At 37.8% G+C, this 12,769-nt stretch overlaps 1 protein-coding gene across 10 annotated transcripts in view; it reads right to left on the reverse strand.

The window, feature by feature from the left end:
- Window positions 1–12,769, reverse strand: part of AFG2A (AAA ATPase AFG2A) — a 439,139-nt gene that overhangs the window by 60,675 nt on the left and 365,695 nt on the right. For 7 of the 10 annotated variants that reach the window (XR_013167561.1, XM_077140102.1, XM_077140095.1 and 4 more), the window contains one exon: window positions 8,318–8,482. Coding sequence is in view for 8 of the 10 variants with exons in the window: in XM_077140102.1 (XP_076996217.1) it covers window positions 8,318–8,482 (165 nt within the window). In the remaining 2 variants the exon portion in view is untranslated. Of the gene's footprint in view, window positions 1–8,317; window positions 8,483–12,769 lie in introns of those variants that run through there. The other 3 variants (XR_013167562.1, XM_077140106.1, XM_077140101.1) reach the window with 3 other exon arrangements.

Raw genomic sequence — 12,769 nt, forward strand, 5'->3', positions numbered from 1 at the left:
AGACTACAAAACAGAATTAAGGGTGAGACAGATCGACAGATGATTTTAATACACAGGGATAAATGGACTAGTTTACATGATGTTAAAGCTTTCTGAAAACTTAATGTGAAACTTACTTAACTGAAACTGCTTTAAAAAGACTTTCTGCAGCTGGATGCATAAGATTATACTAACAACTATTTTTTTTTTTAATTTTTACATTTTAATGGATAAGAGGCAAACTCACCATTTAGCTTTTAGATAAACTATCTGGTTCTTGAGGCAATGTAAAATATATTGCTATCTTGTAGCAACATCATCCAATATTTTAGTGGTAAATAAAATTACTGAGAGGACGGAGGAAGAAAGAATGAAGAGAAGCACTCGATGTGTTAGGAACTATTTCTTGGTGCTTTTGCATTTATCTCATTTAACCCTGAAAACAGGTGAGGACAGCGATGTTCAAAGAACTTAAATAACTTGTCTGAAATCTCCTTTAAAGAAAAGAGTAAGGATTCTATTAGATCTAAACAACCACAACATTGAAATTCTTTTTCCACTTTATTGCCTCTGCTAGAGGTTAAATTCGTAAATCTTGATACATTAAATAAATGCTATGATCACCTATACTATTTGTCAAATGTAGAGTTGATACCTGGCTCTTAGATATATGCTGCCAATTTCACTTAATGAGATAAAAAGCACTAAAAGGGCAAATACAAATAAAAATTCAATCCAAATTTTAATAGATAGTCTTCAGCCTATGTCAGGAAATTCTTATACACAGTGGAAAGGATGCTCCTATTCCATCCTTCTGTTCTCAAGCAGGGGAATCAGCACAGTTATGGCTTTGATGTGTATATATTTGTGATACTTGATTTCCTGTACGAAGATAAAAGTTTTCCTAAAGAAACTAGGATGACGTGATAAAAGACACATGAATAAATGAAGTGGAATCTGCTACAAATAACTCAAAAAACAAAAATCAAAGTAAAAGAAAACAATAGCTATAACCAAAAAAAGACTTACTATTTCCTCCTGAAATGAATTCCAATCTGCCTTTAAACGGCAACCTGTTTTTCCATTAACTAGGAACCACAGCCAAGAAACCAAAGACAGTGAGGCCCAGGGCCAGGGGGTGGGTGCTGAAGGCTGGGCGCCTGCTCCAGCCTCCCCAGTGAGGCGGCGCCTGCTGCCTGCATTGTCCCCCCAGCTGGCCATCACTTCCTCCTGAGGATTAAAAAAATGCTTCAATACTCTACGGACCCTTTCCAGGGAAGGAAAATGGAGTAACTCAAGAGGGTATAAGGGGCATTTCAAACACCGGGCCCATGCTAGGTTTCATGGGCAATGCTTATTGGACAAAATAAAGCACCAGGTTAAAAATATATGTATTGAAAAGTATTTCCCCTTTCATCTCTATCGTAATCATTAAAAGTGCCACTACAGCCCCTTCTACCCCATTCAGCCTGCACAACTTTTAAGTAAAAATATAAATAAAAATGCTCACCATGCAAAAAGGACTGTCCCCTCAGTACCCTGCCCCCACCCCTCCCCTGAACCCCAAGCTTTCATCCAGTGGGTGGAAAAGAACTAGCCACCTTGATTTAAAGGGAGAATAAGAAGTAAAATAAAGATGCTTCTTTATACCATGGATCCTGCCTTTTCAACCTACCGTTACATTTGCTGAGGCTTGTTTCTAACGTTTGAGGAGTATGGAGATAAGAGTACAAATGGAAATCTCAGGTAGGACCTGAGATTTTGTTGGTTTGTCCAGAGTGATGCCCAATGAATCCCAGAGTGATTCGATCAGTGAGTGGAAAAGTATCTGCAAAGCTCCCGTCGGGGAGTGGTGAGAACAGGGAGAAATTCAACTTTCCCAAGTTGAATTCTTGATATTCTCACAAGCAGTGTGGACAACCAAAGCTATAGGCAGAGCCCCCAGTCTTGGGGTTTGTTCATATGAAACTTAACCCCACAAAGGATAGGTCAAGTCTACTTAAAATTTAGGCCTAAGAGTTACCCCCAAGAGAGCCTCTTTTGTTGCTCAGATGTGGCCTCTCTCTCCAGCCAACACAACGAGCAGTCTCACCACCCTACCCCTCTCTACGTGGTACATGACTCCCAGGGGTGTGGACCTTCCTGGCAATATGGGACAGAGATCTTGGAATGAGCAGAGACTCAGCATCAGGGGATTGAGAAAAACCCTAGAAGGAGCTGAGACTTAGCATCAAGGGATTGAGAAAACCTTCTCGACCAAAAGGGGGAAGAGGGAAATGAGACTAAGTATCAATGGCTCAGAGATTCCAAACAGAGTCGAGAGGTTATCCTGGAGGTTATTCTTATGCATCAAGTAGATATCATCTTGTTATTCAAGATGTAATGGACAGGCTGGAGGGAACTGCCTGAAAATGTAGAGGTGTGTTCCAGTAGCCATGTTTCTTGATGATGATTGTATAATGATATAGCTTTCACAATGTGACTGTGTAATTGTGAAAACCTTGTATCTGATGCTCCTTTTATCTACCTTGTCAACAGATGAGTAGAATATATGGAATAAAAATAAATAATAGGGGGAACAAATGTTAAAATAAATTTAGTTTGAAATGTTAGTGATCAATGAAAGCGAGGGGTAAGGGGTATGGTATGTAAAATTTTTTTTTTCTGTTTTGTTTTATTTTTCTGTTGTCTTTTTATGTCTGTTTCTGAATTGATGCAAATGTGTGGGAAATGATCATGATGATAAATATGCAACTATGTGATGATATTGTGAATTGCGGAGTGTATGTGTTGGGAATGTTTGTGCTTCTTGTAATTTTTTTTTTAATTAATAAAAAATTAAATAAAAAAAAAGAACAAAGGACAAAAAAAAAAAAAGAGTACAAATGGAGGTCCACCTTTCATTTGCCTAAATATCTAGAAGGAACAAGCTAACAGACATTTAAGTAAAAGATACTCTAACTTCCTACCTTCACAAATTACTTTCATAGTGACAAAGTGAACCACAAGCCTTCATACCATTTAGATGCAGGTGTCTTTGATTCTGAGAAAGGTGAAGTGCATGTCACTGGACCTGACTGCACGAGCCACGGAGGGGAGCTGGGAGGCCACCGGTCGTGCTGTGCCAGCACGTGATCATTTGACCCCTGTGAACCCACGGCTGGCAGAATCCTAGTTTTCATCTCCGTATTTATTTTCAAAGAAGGGAGATGACTGCCCAGTTACATATTTCATTCTTAACAATTTTTTTTTTTTGTAATTTGATTCTGCCATTTCATTTTTTCTCTCTTATTTAGTGAATTTATTTTATGTGTGTGCACTGAACAAAGCCCTCTCATGGGTGAGACTCAGGGCAAGGGCTTCTCTTGCCTGATCTAAAAGGAGTCATGTATTTGCTTATATGGCGCTAAATCTGGTAGAAATTACAGAGATCAACTGGGATAACTCCAGTCCCGCTGGCTACTATCATCGCGGAGCTCCGAGGCAGGTGTGGCCACATCAGGGTCTCCACAGACTGGGGCTCAGGGTCTGTCTGCTGGCAGCTCTTACGTGGCAAGGTGCCGGCAAAACGAATACCCCAGGCTCTCCCTGTCTTCTTTCCTTTGTTTTCAAGGTCTCAGACATAAAAGAACTATAGGGTCTTTTTATAGGGATGTTCCTGGAAGTCCAGGAGAAAATCCCATTATGGCTGTCCATGAACCAAACTATTCCTTTGCCTGACGTTCAGCCATTCAAACACCATTATAAGTTTCTTGAATGAATGTATGTATGGAAAAGGCATGGTCCCAGATAGCTATATCATGCATCCATAGCACAGCTTTAAAAAAGTCAAGTTGTAGAAAAGCATGTTTTTTTAAAGGTAAAATGTTAAACTATATTAAGTGGAAAAAAAAGTTATAAAATAGTATGTTCAATATTAAATCATTTTTATAAAAATGCTCACCACAGTTAAACTTTTTATGTTTCTTAAAAACAAAATTGGAGTGCTAGCAATTTCCTCATATCTAGCTTGCTTATTCATACGGCTAACTAACAGTGTACATTTAAATAAAGTTATTTCACATAATCTTGAAGACGCTACTTTCCCATGCAGACAGTTAACCAAGCAGTCACAGGGACACTCCGACTCAGGAAAGAGGTGTCGCTGCATCAGGACGCAGTGCCACAAAGTTAGAGGGACCAGTCACGACCAGTGAGAACTGAGGCCGTTTTTCCTAAGTGTAAGCTTTCGCCTTTCTTTCCTTCCTTTTTGTTTTCTCCACTTTATCAAGTGCTTGTTGACAATATAAACTGTGCGCCTCAGCCCGGGGAAGAACCACCGTTGCTAGTTCACGGTGTCAGTCAGGTGACTGAGGTTCTGGCTTTGACACTACTTTACTACAAAAAAGAAACACATCTAGCTTTGGCTTTCAAATACTACAGAACCATTTTCATTCTGTTGAAAGAGAGAAAAAAAAAAGAGGAGGAAAAATAAGATCTTATATTTACCTCAGGCTAAACTGTTCTAAATTTCTTATTTATTACATTCATTTTTTTAACAGACTAGTTCTCCTTAAACATTAGGGCACCTGCATGAAATGCCTAAATATTCAGGAAAAAGAAGAGTAGAACAAAATCTATCTCATCCAAATTGAAAACCCTAGATCTACTAAAATGTAGCCCTGGAATAAAATTTCTATAAAATTGCAACACTGTACCAATTATAAAAATGACCACAATGGAATATCCCTCCCCTACCCAAATAAGTGGGATGCAAAAATCTAATCCAAGGAGGGACAGAATTTTCTGCTACTTTTCCTGAAGCTATCTTTAAAAGATCTGTTGTAAAAATTAATCAGAAATATGCTTAATCAGAAGTATTTTAGGGGGTTAAATAATTCAGAACATAGGGGTAAGGAAGACACTGTCTATATTTTACAACCACACATACGCTTTGAGACCAATGGAAGAAAGGTTTATTTGATTTGGAACTGAAATTTTTTGTAGTGTATAATCCAAATTCAACCTATCTGTATAACACATTTGAATAACTGAAACACAGGAAGCACAGAATAAGAAAGAGGTACTTTAATCCTGTACAGATAATTGTAATTCCTGGAAACATCCTAGAGTAAATTAGGCAGATAATCAAAAAGTATTGGCAAAGTCCCCTGAGGGATGGGAGAAAGACTGTGGAACTATTAATATTAAACCTTACCATCAGGGAATCCCCTGATACTGTGTCAAACTTTAAGGACACCCAAATCAATAGGCCATGCCCTCGATCAGGAGGCTTACTCTTGTGAAGCTTATGTAGGGAGCGGAGAAGCTTAGACTACCTATAGGTATGCCTAAGAGTTACTTCTGGAGGACCTCTGTTATTGCTGAGATGTGGCCTCCGTCACTCTAAACCCAACTCTGCAAGTGAAATCATTGCCCTCCCCTCTACATGGGACATGACATCCAGGGGTGAAAGTCTCCCTGGCGATATGGGAGAGGACTCCCAGGGATAAAGCCAGACCTGGAACCATGGGATCAACAATTCCATCCTGACTAAAAGGGGGAAAAGAAGCGTAATTAATAAAGCATCGTGGCAGAGAGAGTTCAAATAGAATCGAGAGGCTACTACAGAGGTTGCTCTTACACAAGCTTCAGGTAGACCTTGCTACCTATCATAACCTGCCAACCCCCAACCAGGACCATTCCAGCCAATCCTAAAGAACACCCAGGGCAATTTAAGATTCTACAAGGGTTCTAGGTATTAGAATAACTTTCTAGAAACCTACAACCTCCACAAGGGTCCCTGGTTCAGATAAGTCTTGAAACCTAGAGTGCCCAGCCTCTCCAGAACACCAGATAGTTCCATCTCCCTGCCCCATATTAGTGACAGACCCTTCCAATACCAAAAATTCAGAAATTGCCATAGCCCAAACTACTCCAAAGAGAGGTACGGAAAGATCAAAGGTGATGGTGGAATTATACATAGAAGACAGGACTTAACAAATGAATATGAATGCTGAGTCTTTAAACTGATATCTCTTTTAGCCTCCAGTATTTTAGAGCAGATAGAAGTAAAAACCTAAAATAGTGAAATTGTAACCCATGCCAAAGTCTGAAATATGTTCTACAACTAATTGTGGTGCTGTGCTTTGAAATTTATAGTTTTTTTTATATATGTTATTGTTCACAGAAAAGAAAAGAAGGAAAAAAAAGTTGACTGTGATGATAAAAAAAGTACTTAAGCCCTCTCTCTAGCTTCCTATATTCTGGAGCAGCTAGAAATAGAGATATGAGAGGATCGTACGGTAGCCCATTACAAATTCTGGGATCTGTCCTGTAACACTTGTTGAAGAGTGCTTTGAAAAGTTATTGCTTTTTTATTTCTTTGCTTTGTATATATGTTATACTATACAATAAAAAAAGTGAAAAAAAAAACATTAAAAAATACTTTTTCCCTTTAGCCAGATACAACTTCATTGGCTTTTATTTTTGTTTTGTACTTTTATATTATTACCATGAATTACTTCACAGAGAGAAAGATTTATTTATACCATACTAACTGCTTTTCTACTTCAGTCAGCTCAAATGAAAGATTTATGGTTTCTTCTCATTGCTTTTTCCCATTAATTGACATATAAATATATGATACCAGCCCTTGGTCTCACATCAAAAACTGAATTCTAGAAATGCTGGTATAGTTGGTTAACAGTAACAATATATTCATTTTTTAACTTCACAAGATAAACGTACCAAAGAGATACAAAAATTACTGTTTCAGACAGAGTTTAAAGGTAGGTGTCCTTGACCTGCTTCTCTAGTTCTTTCCCGTGTGGCTTTTTTCTAGGGGAGCTAAAATAGACAGAGGGGACTATCAAATACCTACAGACCTGGAGACGAGACAAGGTGTAAATGCTGTTATTAACTGTGATTGCTTGGCACACTAAGTCCAATTCCACCGGTGCCCATGGAATACTACTAATGACCTGTTACTTATTAATCTCTTTGATTTTTACAGAAGACAGGTAAAAATGATGGCAAGAAAGCAGAATGTGGAGTCCCAGCCTGCTGGATAATTCAGAATAAAAAAAAACTGGCAACTATATACTTTAAAAATATCAATTTCCTGGTACAAATCCACATCAGTGGTATTCAGAAGATGTTTCTGCGTTAAGGAATATAGTTTCTTCTTTTCTTAGGAAATACACGTACAAAATTTCAGAATTATTTTAATGAAATTTTATGTTACAAATAAAAACAACCTAAATAAGAGCTGTTAGGGAGAGGAAAAGTGCTCATTTGCCATTCTTAAAAGTGAGGCTCATGTTTTCAGAGGTCCTTCCTATTCCTATCAAGAGTATATTTCCACAGAGAAAGGCGCAATGTCTGTTCATTGTATTGTTTTCATGAGAGAATACTCAAGCAGATAACGATGATTTTTGAAAATGATAAAAGACAATTTTAACACAGTCCTTTTACCAAGCCCTTTGTACTTCAGTGCTTTCATGGTAACCTAAATTCATTTTTATGATCTTGAGAAAACAGCACAGAGGTTTGTACTATCACCTCCATTTGACCAGCAAAGAAATCGAAGTTCAGAGATGTGTGTGACTAGTTGTAAACTGCTGTATCACAAGGCCAAATACAAGAATCTTCTGACTTCTACTCCAGTGTTTTTTTCACTATATTGTGCTATTTATTTGAAGACTATATTTTAAGGATTAACAGAAGCCAGGTAAAAAACAACCGAGATATAATATGGGTAAGGTAAAATGCAATTTAACTTAGTGATTGGGATGGTCTGGAGCTGTATGTAACCCCAGAAAAAACATGTTCTTAAATCTCATCTATTCCAGGGGGTGTGCTTTGTAAGTGGGATGTCCTTTATGAGTGGAATGATATTCTGACAGACAGGACAGAGAGCCACGGCAAGAAGCTGGAAGTGGCTGAGACCCAGAAGAGAAGGGAGAGAAGGGAAAGGTGGCAGAGGCCACCAAGTGCAGTGCCTCGAGAAAGAGGAGCCCAAGTTGGTGACTAGGAATCACCAACAGCCAGACCCAGAACTCCAGCCTTCAGGAAGAAAGTGCCACCTTGATGACATCTTTACGTGGGCCTTCTCTTATCTTAGCCTTTAACTGCGAGTTCCTAAATTCTTATTGTTTAAGCTGGCACACTGCATGGCATTTTCTTGGGTAGTCAAGGAAACTAAAACAGTGATTACCTGTCATGCAGTGCATTCCCTGTTTTAAGATTTCTTAATCTATCACTATTTAAAATTGATGGCAGTAAGCACTTTTGGTTTTTTTTTGCTTATGAACCCAGGCCACTGCTTCCCTCTGCTAAGGTATTTTGAGGGTCTTACCTCAGCTCCTGAATATGTATCTGTTTGGAGGATGAGCTGATCCAGTTCAACATCATTACTGACGGGCATGGAACGGAACTGCAGGTTAAATATCTCCTTTCTTGTTGCTGCATCGGGTAATGGCACATAGATTATTCTATCAATTCTCCCAGGTCGCATCAAAGCCTATGAACAAGATAGGGCAGCATTAATCACACTCAGAACTGAAATTCTACATCACAGACACTTAAGAAATGGGGATGTCCAGAATCTCATGAATAACTCACTATTATCCGTAATTAGTAAGTAAAACCAGTACTATAGATTCTATAATCTATTTGAAAGATTTACACAACAAACAAGCAATGTTCAAAGTACTTCTGAAAACAGAACAGCAATACTTTGGGGGAACTGCTGCTCCTTTGAAACTGTCAGGTCAGCAGAAAATGATAATTTTGTTCTAGAGAAATGTATATATATATGACTTGCATATATCATAGCAAAAGGATTTGTTCGTAACTTCCTGTATTAGGAATCTTAAAATGCAGACTAAAGTGTTTCAGACAGCGCTCAGAATAGCACAGATCTATTTAAAGAGTACTTCTGAAACTGAACACAGTCAAATGAACTTCCCAAACACTTTATTATAATGGCTAAATGATCTTAGAGCTAATGAATTCATTTATTCAGCAAAATTTATTGAATGTATATATTATATAACAGACATGGTTCTTGGTACTGGGAAATAAACATGGATATGACAGACGGGGGTCTAGAATCTATAGATGTGTGTGCACGCGCGTGTTCATGTAGCAGTGAGAAAGCCTCCCTGAGCGGGTAACTTACGCAAAGACACAAAGGAGTCAGCGATACAATGATCTTGGAGAAAGCAATCAAGGTAAAGGGAACACCAAGTGCAAAGGGTGACTTTGGACTGTTTCAGGGAAAGGTAAAACCCAGTGGCAGAAGCACAGTGAACAAAGGGAAAAGTGGTAAGAGATGAGGTCAGACAGACAGTCAAAGTCAGATCATGAGGCCTGGAAAGCCATGGTAATGAGTCTGGATTTTATTCTACTTGCAGTGGGAAGCCACCGAGAAGCTTTATATAAGAGGTCAAATGATAACATTTACTTTAAAAGATAACTCTTGTCGCACCATATCAACGGTCTAACAAGGCCTCTTGTCTCTCCTCTTTCCTTATGAGAGTGCCCGCATGTCTTCTCACATGCGTACCTAATAAACTTTCTACTTGCTTACTCTATTAAAATAAATAAATAAATGAAAAGGTCTAACAAAATGTTTTCCAGAGGGAAAAGAAAGGGTGAATAGGGTAGAAAAAAAATTAGAAGAAATAAAGACAGAAAAATTTCCAACAGTGATTTAAAAAAAAAATCATAAATTTATACCATCAAAAGGCTCAGTAAATCTTAACCAGGATATAAATACAAAGAAAACTACACAAAGACACATCATAGTTAAACTTCTGAAATCCCAAGATAAAGAAAAAGAAAATCTTGAAAGCAGCCAGAGAGAAAACAACACACTGAGCAGAGGGAAACAATGATTCAGTTACCACTGACTCTTAATCAAAAACAGAGGCTTGCAGAAACCAGTGGAGCAGCACATTTAAAGTACCGAAAGAATAAAAATGTCACCCCATTTTCAGCAAAATGTCTGTCAATAACGAGGACAAAATAAAGGCATTTTCAGGTAAAAGAAAACTTGGAAAATTTGTTTACAGCAGCTCTGAACTGCAAAAGAATGCTAAAGGAAGTTCTCCAGGCTGAAGGGAATGGGGACAAGACAGCAAACGGGGCCTCCGGGAGGGACGATGGAAATGAAACACCTCAGCACGAGGACTTCTCCCTATTTCTATTTAAGGATTCCTTTTGTGACTGGCACAATTAGAAATGGCATTTCTTGAATATTTAAGATAAAATCATTCATAAACAGTGGGAAAGCGCACATTTCCATATGAACATTTTTGAATATTTAGGAAAGATCCAGAAAGAGAATATGACAGAAACAAATACAGAAATTAACGACAGGTGTTTTATTTTTCTCCTAAATTTAAAAAAAAAAAAAAAACCATGAAAATTTAGCTAAGTTCATAACAGAAAGACACTTCAGAAAACACCCACATCAAAAACCCTTGTGGGAGAGAAGAAAAAAGCTGTGTCTAGATACATGCACTACTGACGTAAACAGAAAATAAAGAGGTATTAAAGAAAAAGGAAAAAAATTAAGTGCATAACAATAAAGGTACTATTATCAAAGAACAATATAAACTATTTTAGAAGACAAATGAGGACTTCTAAGGCTTAAGAAGACAGCAGTATCTCTCCTCTACATTTTAGAGATAATGCTGGAAAGCCTATATCTGGAATTGGGGGTGCTTAAGATGTTAAAGAGAACTCTACATCTAAGGAGGTTTAGAACAGGATTTCCCTGAATTTGTTCCATGGAATCTCTTCCAAAGAATTTTTTTTTAATGTTATGCCAAAAAACATTCAATAGACAAAATAGTTTGGAAAACCAAGGTTAAAAAAATTAAACAGAATACATTACTCAAGAACTCTGTAGAAACCTTAATATATAAATAAGGCCGGTAAGTCCCTAAAAGAAGCACACAGTATAGAATATTTCTCAAACACGCCTGAGCTCAGAATCTCCTCACTAAGTCTTCTACAATCTACCCTGCCCGGAAGATTTTAACTTAAACAATGCCTTAGAGCAAAAAAGTCAAGAGTAACAAGTTTAAAACAGAGGTGTCCTAAACTTGATCTAACTCTGCCCATGTCAGTCACTGAGAGGCATAAAGGAATCCAGAGAGATACGTTATGGGTGACTGTGTTAAAAGCTGCGCTACTGAGCTACCAAAGGGATTTCAATCTGCAAGAATGGATCAACTGGTCCTCAATTTTAGTGAAATGTGGTGGGTTGATTTTCTCAAATATAAAATAATTACTTAAGTAAACATAACTTACTGGGAAGAGAAAACAGCACAAATCGTCTCAGTTTACAGATAAAATAGTGAAATCTCAAGCTGATAAGGAAGAGAGAAGCTGTTCTATGGGTAAAACTTACAGCTTTCTTGGAACTATATGAAAAATTCCAGAAAGCTGAGGACTTTTCAATCACAGTACTCACTAAAACTACACTATGAATTACTTTTTCCTAGGTATAACTAGCTCTCCTCGTCCTAAGTTTGCCTATAAGCTTTCATTCATTCTAAAGCCCTAGGTGCAGTTCCCAGTGGCTCATCATTTAACTTACTACTATGATTTGTACTACGGAAAAGTAAAAACTGAGAAGAGTTAAAAATACAATCTACAGAGATAGAAAATGTGCACAGACTTGCTCACTAAATTCTGAACGAAAGAGCTGGAGGGAATATATATATACTTTTAAATCTTTTTTGCCGATTTTACTGAGTATATTCACTTATTATATATCCCATCCAAAGTAGACAATGACTCACTCAATTATAGGCCATTTCCACCATTTCAAAGAGAAAATTATCAGATAAATACAAAAAAAGAAAACCCAAACACACCATATTCCTTATCTTCCCCTCATATTGACCCCTACTATCAGTGTAGTACCCCAGTTACTGTTGAGAATTTTAAGGTTTTACTGTTAATTATAGTCTGTAGCTTGCAATCGGTATTTTTTTTTTTTTTTGCCACATACCACTATATTATTAACTCTTTGTTCCAGTGTTATACATTTGTACTAGTTCATGCAAGAGTGTATTTTTGTAATGTCATTCAGTGACATAAATAACTTTAAACAACCCCTTTCAACCAAATTAACCAACAATACAGTACTGTTCCTTATATTTATAAAAGGTTACCCCCACCCCATACCTATTTCCAAACATTACTTTCAAATTCATTACATATTCTGAATATATAGTAAGTCACTGAGCCCCGCTCTTTCCTAACTTCTATTTCTAGGTATCCTATTTCTACATTTTAAGACCAGAGAAGTCCCTTTTTACTCAAAATAATCAGAGATATGATTTGTTAAATATGATGTATTACACAACGTTGTGTAATGAGAGTTCAAGAGTTGTGTGAAGATTCCACTTCACAGATGAGGAAAGCTTTTGCAGTTGGTGGGTACTAGACTCTGGATTCAGAGCAAAGCTGTTAATTCCTTGGTCCCACTGCCTCTGGGTACACGCTCTGTGTTCTAGGGGTCTCAGGGCTGGGCTGGGGGGGCTGTCAGCCAGCTGGGATGAAGCCATGGACAAGCACCAGGCATGTAGCACAGAGGATCCCGAGACTGGCCTCTGCCCCAAATTATGGCTGCAAGCTTGGGTCCCATCAAGTTCTTGGGAGAGAGAATAGATGCTAATGGAAAGTGGTGGATCCAGGAGTGGTTCAGAGTTTAGTCCCCAGCACAGACATTCAGAGGGTTCAAGATGGTTTTGGGATTCTCAGATCAATTAGTACTTCTGAACATGAG

Source organism: Tamandua tetradactyla, chromosome 22 (assembly GCF_023851605.1).
Source record: "Tamandua tetradactyla isolate mTamTet1 chromosome 22, mTamTet1.pri, whole genome shotgun sequence".
Lineage (NCBI taxonomy): Eukaryota > Metazoa > Chordata > Mammalia > Pilosa > Myrmecophagidae > Tamandua > Tamandua tetradactyla.